Source organism: Pseudogymnoascus destructans, assembly GCF_001641265.1.
Source record: "Pseudogymnoascus destructans isolate 20631-21 unplaced genomic scaffold scaffold_14, whole genome shotgun sequence".
Taxonomy (NCBI): Eukaryota; Fungi; Ascomycota; class Leotiomycetes; order Thelebolales; family Thelebolaceae; genus Pseudogymnoascus; species Pseudogymnoascus destructans.
In genome coordinates, this window is record NW_020167533.1 from 391,097 (window position 1) to 402,769 (window position 11,673).

At 49.9% G+C, this 11,673-nt stretch overlaps 2 protein-coding genes across 2 annotated transcripts; one reads left to right on the plus strand and one right to left on the minus strand.

Moving 5' to 3' along the window:
• Nucleotides 1–3,357: 3,357 nt before the first annotated feature.
• Nucleotides 3,358–4,283, plus strand: RAS1 (Ras GTPase; the record flags this gene model as incomplete). Its single annotated transcript, XM_024469235.1, has 4 exons — nt 3,358–3,369; nt 3,470–3,584; nt 3,657–3,932; nt 4,039–4,283. The coding sequence occupies 4 exons, from the start codon at nt 3,358–3,360 to the stop codon at nt 4,281–4,283; spliced, it is 648 nt and encodes a 215-aa protein (XP_024322988.1).
• Nucleotides 4,284–4,991: 708 nt separating this feature from the next.
• On the minus strand, nt 4,992–8,343 carry VC83_05618 (uncharacterized protein; the record flags this gene model as incomplete). Its single annotated transcript, XM_024469236.1, has 2 exons — nt 7,136–8,343; nt 4,992–6,889 (listed from the first exon to the last, which is right to left on the minus strand). The coding sequence occupies exons 1-2, from the start codon at nt 7,797–7,799 to the stop codon at nt 4,992–4,994; spliced, it is 2,562 nt and encodes an 853-aa protein (XP_024323013.1). The 5' UTR covers nt 7,800–8,343.
• Between the last annotated feature and the right edge of the window lie 3,330 nt (nt 8,344–11,673).

An 11,673-nucleotide genomic window follows, 5' to 3' on the forward strand; every position in this document is an offset into this window, starting at 1 on the left:
GAAGGAGACAATCTAAGTGATTTTCCCTATCTATGGGTTTGCCCTATGTTAGGAGGGTCGGCAGCTTATAGGCCTCTGTTTCGCCTAGGCCTAGACTTCCCTCACTAACCAACTCTATAGTTTGGTAAGTATGTCACCTATAAGTTGGTGGATAGTGTTACGATTACAGCTCACAGCTTATCACAGCTTGTTACAGTTGTTACGGTTGTTACTTATGTTTTTTAGCCTTGTCTTCTTTCTTTTTCTGTGCGTCTCTTGCTGTTAACGGACCACTAGTTGTCTGAAGAACAGAGCGACTTCGGATCTTAGCCTTCTGTTGATTTGCAACCTTTATAGATAGTAAATTATGCTGTAGGACTGCAAGCTCTCTGTATGCAAGCATGTTTTCAGTACCGCGTGCCCAGGAATTCCACTCTAGAGCTGATGGACTAGACAGTAGATCTGGTATTCTCTAGCTTGCCAGTGTTGAAGTTTTAGCTCTGAATGTATAAATTTCGTTGGTGTTCTTGGAATTTCTTGACAGTCTTCTTGATGCTCAAGAGGAGCATATACCCTCATTTTCTTCAAAGCTTCTTGGGAGTTGATTGGCCACATTCCAGAGTCGCGAAAGGCTCCTATAATGGTTCCCTTTTTAAATGTGTTCTTGCGAATCTCTGATAAATCGCAGAAGAATGAGGCTATATTGTAATCAATATCTAAGCTCCGCATTGCGTGTTGAACTGCTTTCTTATGCCAGTGTTTATATGGTTGGAAAACACCAACATCAAGAGGTTGCATCACATGAGTAAGATGTGACGGAAAGGGATATGGATGAATATTCATCTCTGTAGCCCGTAGGACAAACTCTGGAGTTGTATGGCTTATATGGCTGTCCATAAGAAGCACTTTCATCGGTTTATTAGGGCCAGCATCTGTATGCTTTATAAAGTGCTCCAAAAATATCATCGCAAGCTCGCTGTTTGTATATCCTGAATCTGAAAGCAAGACTAATTCGTCGCCATTCAATTTTTCATGATACCAAGACTCCATATGCTGGCGTCCTTGTACAATAATCACAGGTGGATACTCTTTCCCAATAGCACAGATAGACTCAATCACTGTGACAGATTTGCAGTTTTCAGCCATAGGAACATACATCTTAAATAAGTAAGCTTAAAGCATCTAAGAATAATAAACTGTACGAACTTCTGTGATATATGCTGGAACAACCACCTCTTCTCCTGGTGCTACTCCTACTCGGAATCCAGTCTCATCAAAGTTGTAAATATCCTGTGGCTGGATATTATGCTGCGTACACCAAGCTAAGTACTCTGCAAACCAGTTTGTGACTGCAGATATGTCGTGAGAAGAGACACGCACTCGAGCAATTGCCTTAGTTTTAATAACTCGAAATAGATCTGGATGTGCCTTCATAAATCCTTGAAACCAGCGCCATGAAGGTGGTGGCTTTGATGGTATTTCTGATTTGCGCCTCTGAGAGTATCCTATTATGTCCTCCATGTTCAAGTGGTCGAGTATTTAGAGCGTCCTTTGCTCCCATGCGACGGAGGTTTGAGTAGAGGGTATTTTTATTGACATGGTATATTTGTGCAGCAGTGACAGGCTTTTCAAACGGGTTAACTCGAGGGCTTGCTCCATAGGATCGAGAGTATTAGAGTGTGAGGAAGCCATTTTGTCACAAGTGAATAGGTAAGAAAGAGAAATGTATGTGTTTTCCGAAGTAATTTCCTTCTCGGCTATGCGACCGTGTGCAACTTGCTTTCGCCGACCACCTGCAGGGTCGTCGGTGCGAACACCGACGATTATAGAGAGGCAGTGAGAAAGCCAACTACCTTGTTATAGAGGTCGTGGGCAAAAGTGCGATGCTCTAGGAGCTTGTAGGAGGACACAAACTTGTCTACTGTGCTAGCGAAATCGTACATAACTATGCGCTATATCTTAGCTTCCCTTTTAATGGTGTTAAGTTGGCCACTAATGGCTGCTGTTGCTTTGTGACTGTTAGGCACGCTTTCACCTAAGCTAAGGCGTAGAGGAGGCATAGTATTAGTACTAGGAGTCTTCTACTATCTCTTAGAAGTGTGGTTAAGGTTAGATGGTGATTGTGGTTCCTAGGGGTAGGTGCTAGGGCAGCTAGTGAGCATACGAGTATATGGAAGGGGAGGGGAGGGTAGGATGTGATTACGAAAGGAAAGCCTTGTCTAGCCCCACGTGATTTGTGATTTGAGATTTGACAACAAGAGCAGCCTTGTCACGGCTGTCACTCCTGCCATGGCTGTCACAGCCGTGTGAGAGATTATTCTGAGATCTGAGATGAAGAGAAAAGGATTTGAGAAAGGAAAAGAGAGGCGATACATGGATACAATGGTACGCTGGTACCTCAGGTCGACGGTCGTTTCATGTTCACGCTAGAAGGAAGTGACATTGGTACTAGTGACCTCTCGTAAAGTAGCTCCCCGGCTAAAAATGGTTCTATTGGAACTTAGTTTGAAGTATCGGTCGGATAGTGGGGGGGGGGGTGGGTGATGGGGGTGATTAGGGGGGATGGGGGTGATTAGGGGGGATGGGGGTGATTAAGGGGGATGGGGGTGATGATAGGGGTGATAGGGGTGATGGGGGTGATGGGGGTGATGGGGGTGATGGGAGTGATGGGGGTGATATGATAGGGGTGATATGATAGGGGTGATATGATAGGGGTGATAGAGGTGGTTAGTTGTGGATGGAGGCGTATGGAGCCTGTAAAAAGTTGATAGATATATACTTGTATATACATCTCTATGAGACCCCTATTTATCGGGCCTTAAAGCTCCCAACCGTGCCAGATCGGGAAAAGAAGTAATGATCTTCACCATCAGGACGCTCGAGAGCCGCTTCAAAAGAGGTCCGGTTCCACACGTGACAACCCACACAATACCGCCCAAAACCTCTTTCTTTCTTCCGTGCCCCGTGCCCCGTGCCCGTGCCCGCTACCACCTTCAGTCGCTGTTTAGTCGCTGTAATCCCTCCCCCCATCCCTTCCCCCGTCCCTTCCCCCCATCCACATCTAAACTTATCAACCAACATCACCAAACGTCACCAAATATCTTCCTCGCGTGAAGGAGAAAAACAAACAGGAGGCAAACTATTCCTCCTCAATCACCACGTCCGACTGCTGAGTCGCTCGCAATTGACGTCGCTTTCGCTTCCCCAGACCCCAGACCCCAGCCCCGTCTCGAAACGCACAGAAACCTCCCAACACCTCTAATTCGCTGCCTACCCCCCAACCAACCCCCGAGCCACCATAAGATCCCACCGACCTCACCTCTCCGCATCAGGACCTCACCTCCACTATCCCCAAGAGTCATCGCGACTCCATATACAATGGCATCCAAGGTACGGCAGAGACTACAATTCTGCGGTTGCTCTACCCTCACCGCAGGAGCTCTACAAACATGCAAATGGCGGAGCGAGCTAACACGTTCTCCTCTTGCAGTTTTTGCGCGAGTATAAGCTCGTTGTCGTCGGTGGTGGTGGTGTCGGAAAGTCGTGTTTGACGATCCAATTGATCCAGAGCCACTTTGTCGACGAATATGACCCTACGATTGAAGGTACGGCCCACTCTGCCTCGGCCGACGAACAAACGCGCATCCACCGCAGGAACTGACTGCTCTCCTTTTTAGACTCGTACCGCAAGCAGTGCGTGATCGACGATGAGGTCGCGCTTCTCGATGTTCTCGACACAGCCGGACAGGAGGAGTACTCAGCGATGAGGGAGCAGTACATGCGCACAGGCGAGGGTTTCTTGCTTGTCTACTCCATCACGTCGCGGCAGTCGTTTGAGGAGATCATGACGTTCCAGCAACAAATCCTGCGAGTTAAGGACAAGGACTACTTCCCAATCACTGTGGTAGGAAACAAGTGCGATTTGGAGGGCGAGAGGCAGGTTTCTAAGCAGGGTACGTGATTTTGTGTTTCCCTCTCCACATACGTTACTTTCTGCGTGCATAACGCGTCGGTATCATTTGTCGCGGGAACAATTATACTGACAGACTTCGTTTCCAGAGGGAGAGGCACTAGCAAAGTCCTTCGGCTGCAAATTCATCGAGACGTCCGCCAAGTCGCGCATCAATGTCGACAACGCGTTTTTCGACATCGTGCGCGAGATCCGCCGTTATAACAAGCAGATGGCAGGTAACTTCGAGGGTGGCGGCGGTGGTGGCCAGGGAAACGGCGGACCGCAGGGCAAGATGGAGATGGGTGAGGGCGAGAACACCAGGGGATGCTGCGGATCGTGTGTCCTGATGTAAGGTGTTGATGTGGTTGGAGGGGAGGGAGCGATACGTTGGATTACAATGGGCGACTTGAAAAAGGGAAATGCGCGAGAGTGCGTGGGACGGGGGTTGGTGGAGTTGGAGGGGGTTTCCATTCTAGCGGGTGGAGGACGAACGAAGGTATAGACATGGAGGTCAACAGGACATCAGGGACCGAGTTACCCACCCAACCATTTCTCGTTTTTTATTTTGTCAAAGTCTTTTACCTAGGAGTTTTTTTTTACCATATTAATTTCATGGGGAATCCCCCAGTTTGTGCGTCGTAGTTTTGTTCAGCTGGATATCCTCGTTTGTATGATGCTGTCCGATTTATCTTGTAGCGATTTTGGCTTGTCGCTTTGTGGGAGCGGTAGTGGGTGACGCGGAGTGGTGAATGGCAGGAAGTGATGAGATGGAGGGCGAAGCAGATCATGCAGGTTGCAAGATAGTTTGCCTCGTCGATAGGCGTCAGGCCTGAGGTCAATTATATTCATCATTCTTCATCGCCTACCATGTTTTGACAGGGACTGACAAAACTATATGGTGATGCAGATATCTCGTTCTTTGATCTAAACAGCAAAATTCAACCAAGTTGAAACAACAAACAACCCAACCCAAACGCTGCCAACTATCCAATGCCGCCAACTTTACAATGCCTCCAACTATCCAACGCCCCCTTCTCCTACGCTTCTACAGTATCACGCCTCATTTGGCATAGTTGATCCAAACCCAGCAGCTCGAACACCTCGCGACCCCATTGGCCAAAGTATACGCCGCCTCCTTATTCCCAGGTTCCACTCCACATCTTGGACAGAGTATAGCGTTGTCGGAATCTCGCGTCAGCTTTTCCCTCGTCGATATCATCCGGTTGCCCACAACATGGATCACCTTGTACCGACACGCATAGCACAGCCATGCCCGCATCTGAGCGTCGCAATCACAGTGATTATCCACCAACGTCTCCATATTCTCGAATGCCGTGCCGCTGATGAACTTATTCATCTGTGCCTGTGAGCATGTAGAGCAGCAAAACAAGTTCTTCTTCACCTCAATCTCCTCCCTGAGATGAGCCGTGCTTTCCTCTGCACGTCTGCGGCACTCCCCGCAAACGCACCAGTTCCTGTCTCCGTGCTCTTCGCCGCCGTCACAGTCCATGGTTGGGAGGACGTTGCAAAGCATCCCAGTTGCAAGGGTCTCTTTACACCTGAAGTTTTCCGCCCACGGCCGCCAGTTGACATGGGCTCCTGGTTGAGGATCGAATTGGCCGTTGGCGTATACATCTGTGCGGATACGGTAGTGGGGGAGAAGTGTCTCACGGACGTGTGCAGGCGGGAAGAAGAAGCCTCCGGGTGGTACTCGAGGGACCTCTTCCTGTGGAAGGATAGATTGTCCTTGGAGTCCCTGCGCAACTAAAGCGGCAGGGTCGACATGCTCCTGCGGCGGTGCCTGGGGTGGAGCAAAAGGGTTATTCCCGCCTCGCGGGGGGAACTGGTACCCAAACCCAGCGAGAGGTGGGTAGTCACCTCTCTCGCCCATCGGAATGTCGTCTCCCTCCTCAGGGGGCTCGTTGATGGTGGCCCCCGGCATGGTTGTGTCCCCACGGCCAAGGCACATCATACTAGTCAACCCATCCGCGGTGGCACACAAGGAGCAAGGCATTTTGCCATCACATGGCACGTCCATCTCTATGCACCTGGCACAGCGTTCTTCAAAGCGACACTGTAGCGCCGTCCGTCCGTGCTGAATGCACGGCAAACATGGCCGATCTCGCGGATCGCACCCTTCGAACCCATACGCGACGCAGAAGGCGCAGCTATAGTCGAATTCCGGCTGTCCTGTGAGGTGAATGTACGGCTCGTCATCGGATTCTTCTGGGTTATCGGGGAAATATATTTGGGGACCAAGGCCTTCGGGACGGCACTCGTCGGCGCCGAATCCGAGGAACATGCAGTGCTGGCAGGGAGAACCAGCGTCGCATGGCATCTCGTTCATGAAGCAGAGCTCGCATGGTCGAGAGGTCCGGCAGTCTTCTGCCTCTACGATACCTCGTACCGAGCATTCCCAGCAGGGAGAGTCTTGATCGCAGATGCGGTTCTCGAGATCCGCTGCGCAGTGGCTGCATGGTGGCTTGTCATCGTTGAAGGGATTGTAGAGGCTGTTGCGGAAGTTATTAGGGTTGATTCCAGGGCCTTGCCCGAGCGGCTGGGAACTTGGGCCTGCTTCGACGGGTGGGGACTGGGACGGTCCTGCAAATGGTTCTGAAGATGGTCTTGCAAATGGTTCTGAAGATGGCCCTGCAACTGGTCCTGAAGGTGGTTCCGAAGATGGTCCTGCGACTGGTGGTGCAAATATTCCTACAGCTGGTCCTGCAGCTGGTGGGTATGGACTTACATATGGTTCTACAGCTGGTCCTGCAACACCTGGATGCCCTGGTCCAAAGTTTAGGACCTGATAGCCCCGAAGGACGCCCGGTATGGCCACATTGCCTGGAACTTCAAGCCGATCACTCGGTGGTGGCCAATTCCTCATATCTGCAGAAGGTCTAACATTCATGCGCTGCGGAGCGGGTGGTAGACCCGTGCCGTATGTTGACATAGGTATATCTGGACAAGATCCATCGGGTTTAAGGCCAACACACGGAATATTTCTGCGCAGACACACCAAGCAGGGGATTTTGCCGTCGCAACGTAGGTGGTTTCTGGCACACTCAACACATTTGTGCTCCCAGTGACAGTTCGGACATCGCCTCACCGGAAGAGGCGATATATCACACTCCAGACCACTCAACCGGCACAGGTCGCACGGCCCCGGAAGCATCATATTGGGCATAAAACACCGACCGCCCCTACTCTTGCATTGGCGGCATTGATCAATATCCGGGCGCCAGGGCTCCACTCCTTGCAGCTGTCTCGCCCGGTTTATATCGAATTGCCTTCTATTAGCTCTAATGCACACGATCTCCCTCGCCTCGCACTCAATACACTCATCGCCGCCATGACACTTCAGCGGCCACGTCTGCCCCCTCGAGCAATGAGGGCAGTTGCCGAGCTCCTCGTCCCTCTCGATCGCACTCCTCGTCACCCTCGTCGCGCCCGCATTCAGCTTATCTACCAGCTCCCGCCTGGGCCTCTTCCTCTTCGGTTCCTCCACCTCCCCACTACCCCGGGTAGCCTCGGCAGCCTCAGCAACCGCGCGCACCCGAGCCCGCCTCGCCGCCTGCATTGCGGACATTTGCTCCCGCGCTTTGCGGCGTCTCTCGAACGACCCGGGGTCCTCGCCGGGCCGGGGCTGGATTTGCGAGGCGGTTGACAGGGATGGTGTGAGTGTGGCTCTCTGGACTCCATGACCATATAAGGGGCCGGGTGGCAGGATACCGGGGGCGCATTGGTTGTTTGGGTCGAGCGGAGGGGCGCCTGCGCCTGCGCCGGGGTCTGGCGGGTTGGTTCCCCCCTGGCTTCGCAGCCCGGTACGGCTTCCTAGCCCTCCTTGCGAGACTCCTTTTTGGGGGGGCATGGCGCCCTAGCTCTTGTTCGAGCGGTGTTTGGTGAGTGGAAATGTGTGCTTCGTCGCGTTGGGGAGCAGTGAATTATTGTCGTTCGATGGATTGAGAAGTAAAACAAAAATTGGAGGGGGCCTATAGGAATGGGCATTTTAAGGGGCGGATGGGTATACGGAGAGTGCTTTGTCTGGGAGGGGGTTCCTTTGATGGGCGAGGACGGCGAGGGAAGACAAGGACGGGTGTGTGAATAAAGATGATGTGAGGTGAGGACAAAAGAACTCGAGGACGAGGGATAAAGGGGGTGATGCTTGCGGATATTCTTTGTTGTGGGCATGACCGACTCGAGGACGAGGAGAGATCTAACAAGCATTTTGCCTGCTTTTCGGAGTCGGGTTCGGGCTGTGAAGGGATTTCGAGGGAACCATCTATGGACGATTTGTATGGCATCAATATTTGGGGATTCACACGGCATATACGTAGGGTATTAGGTGGTGGTAATATATAGTGTTTATACATAACGTGGTTTATCAGTACGTCGGACATATCAGTACCTCGGACACTTTTCATTGGCATTCTACTTTGAATATCAATAAATCAACCATAACATATTAAATTAACTATAACTAAGCGGAATCAGATGAACTAGACATATCTATAGCTTCTTGACAAGTTCGCGCATTATGACCAGCTTTTCCACAGATCCCACAGCATCGCCTAGACGGTTGCCCCTCCTTGTGACTACCCCCAACAGCACGTACGTCGCGTCGTACCTGCTCATCCACATCCTTCTGTGCGATAATAGCCTGTGCATCCTCTACTATAAGTGCACCTCCTTCACAGACACGAGCCTTTTTAGCCCTGCGGCGTTTGCTAAGGGCTTCGTTGGCTGCTCGAAGGGTACGTACCTCAGCAGACAGAAGGGTGTTCTCATGTGCTAGTCGCTCCGTACCCTTTGCCAATGCAATAACTGTCCCGAAGAGTGGAGTTGGCGAGCTTCCTTGGTGACGGGCAATTCGATTTCGAACGAGGGTTGTTTGTGAAAGAGCTTCAGTTGGGTTGGAAGGGGTCTGGGAGACCCAAGGGTTGGTGTTGGCAGTAGAGGGTCTAGAGGGAGTTGGAGTCCGTAACCTCACGTCAAGCTTTGAAAGCACTGCTTGCGGGTCGAAAGGCACTAAGCCAGCTCCGCGGAACCCGGACTGGGCGTTTTGGGCTGTCATGGATTCCAGATATGCTGCTCTAAAGGCGAGAAAGAACTCGACCTTGGTAATGTGGTTGATATGAGCCTCAATGAAGGTCTCAATCTGCCGACCATATGCCCGCTTCAACACACTAAAGCACCCGACATCAAGTGGCTGAGTTAAATGAGACGAGTGGGGAGGTAGTCCAAGAGTTATAATGTTGTGTGCCTTGCAGTACTCTTGGAACTCGGCCGATTCATGACTCTCGTGCCCGTCTAACACCAGCATTCGATATGGACCCCTTGCACGAACAGCAGTATGTTTGTCGAAGTGTTTCAACCATTCTAGACCCGTCTCATTGTTTGTCCATCCATTGCTTGTCGGTTTAACAACCCAGTTGTGTGGAAGGCCGCCGTCTGTATACCAATTTGCAAGATGATTCTTGCCTTTAACTACCAAAAATGGAGGAATACTCCAGCCGTCACTGTTGATACAAGCAATCGCTGTAGCCCATTCCCGATTCCCTGGCTGAACTGCCTTACCTCTGCCAAGTCGATCTGCACGGGTAACAACCATTGCAGGGCAAATCACACCCATCATAAACCCAGTTTCGTCAAAGTTATAGAAGTCGCAGTCCAAAACACCATATTTTGCCCTCATATTTTCCACTAGTCGAAACCACGCGCCAATTAGTTCAGGATCTTCGCACAAGGCCCTTTGGAAGTCGTAAACGCGATTAAAACGCGTCTTTAATTCTGGACGTCGTTGTACAAATCGGTGGGCCCAGAGCTTCCCGACGCACCTCCCTCCACGCGACTCGAGTATAAAATTTGCCATATCTTCTACACCAGCAAGCCGGGGTGCAAATCCTCTTGAATCCATATCAAGTATATTCCGAATAACCACCTCCTCTTCTAGTATAGTTAATTTCATCATTGCAGGCCGGCGTTCGTAGACAGTAGTTCGGCCGTTCATTCTGTCGCAGAGTGTAGAATGAGGTACTTCATAGAGCTTAGCAGCCTTCCGACGACTTAGATTTTTTGATGTTCGGATAGCCTCGATAGCTAGAATGATTTTTGCTTCTTGGGTAATCACTGACATAATAAAAGGTGGAAAAAACGCGTTGTGAAGTTAGAGGGTAGGAAATTCGGGAAAAGTGTCCGAGGTACTGATATGTCCGACGTACTGATAAACCACGTTATATTTGATATGATAAATATAAAGGGGTAAATCTTCGAACTGAATAACTTCTTCCCCGGCCAAATGAAGCAGATGCTCAAATGCATGGTCGTTTATGGTATATTGTATTTGTAAGATATAGATATTCTGAGGCCCCTCCACGGTAAACAGTATGCATCTGGAGAAGACGACGAGGTTGCTTTGTTGTTGAACCTCATCACGTGGGTTGACCAGTGTTCAGCACGGATACCAATATACCCGTGGTATCCGGGTATATCCTCGAGTATATACCTACCCGGCGATATTTTAGGAGTATCCGGCGTATCCGGATACTCTCGAGTATATATCCGGATACATGCCAAGAATAGCCAAGCGCAGCCAAGACCTCTTTTTTCCAACGTCGTGAGATCTATATTGATGCTGTATAAAGTGATAATTATCCTCAGAATGAGCGACTCGTCGTTATCAGATATACCAACGGAGCCTGAGGGCTATAATAGCTATGATACTCATAATGAGCCAAGTCTGCCAACGCTGCCGCCCCCTATTCATATTCAACAGGATATTAATCCTACACCGCTCCGGCTTCAGCCTCCAGGACGAATGCTGCCACCAACGTCGTCGGTACTATTTACGAAGCTATTATATTCGCGATTGATACTTGATAGTAACCCACCTACAGTCAAAGTAACTTGCTTACAACCAGGCTGCGGATATTCACCTACTCCGCAGCTATTAAGTCAGACTTCAACCGGTAATCTTTGGAAGCACTATACGCAGAAGCATCCAACAGTAGCATATACAATGAAAGGTCATACAATTACGCCGTCAAGCCCATCAAGTAGTGCATCGTCATTTTTTGAGCCATGGCCGCGGAACCCGCAAGTCCAGCCCGCTCAAGCTCAAGCATCAAATAGTAGAGCGAAATCCGAGAGTTATTACTCTCATTCGTTGTATCAAATAACCTCTCCTTACGACTTATTGAGAGCTATTCGTTCCATCAATTAGTACAGTTCTTAAGCCCAAGTACTCTATCGATATCGTCGCGAACACTACACTGAGAGCTACAGCGGCAATTCTCATATCACCGAGGATTGCTACAATTAGAACTCCAGGCTCATATTACCTATGGCGGCCGGATATCTATACAACAGATGCATGGACTGCACGGAACTATACAGAGTACGCTGCTGTCACAGGCCATTGGATTAATGAGAAGTGGCAGCACCGGTGCGTATTACTTGATGTAATCCACCTTCAAGAGCCAATTCATAGCGGCGAATATCTCGCTCAAGAGTTAGCTGCAGTAACAGATAGCTTCGAAATTACAGGTGCTATATTTAAATGTACGCGGGATAATGCCTCAGCGAATACTGTGATGCTTTCAGAATATGAGAAAATAGCCAGTAAGCAGCAGACGACTATTCAACAGCCATGGACGTTTACTGTAAAGGAAGGGGACGTTCGGTGTATTGCTCATATTATCAATCTTGCAGTTCAAGCTACTCTAAAGAGCTTGAAAGCTAGCCTG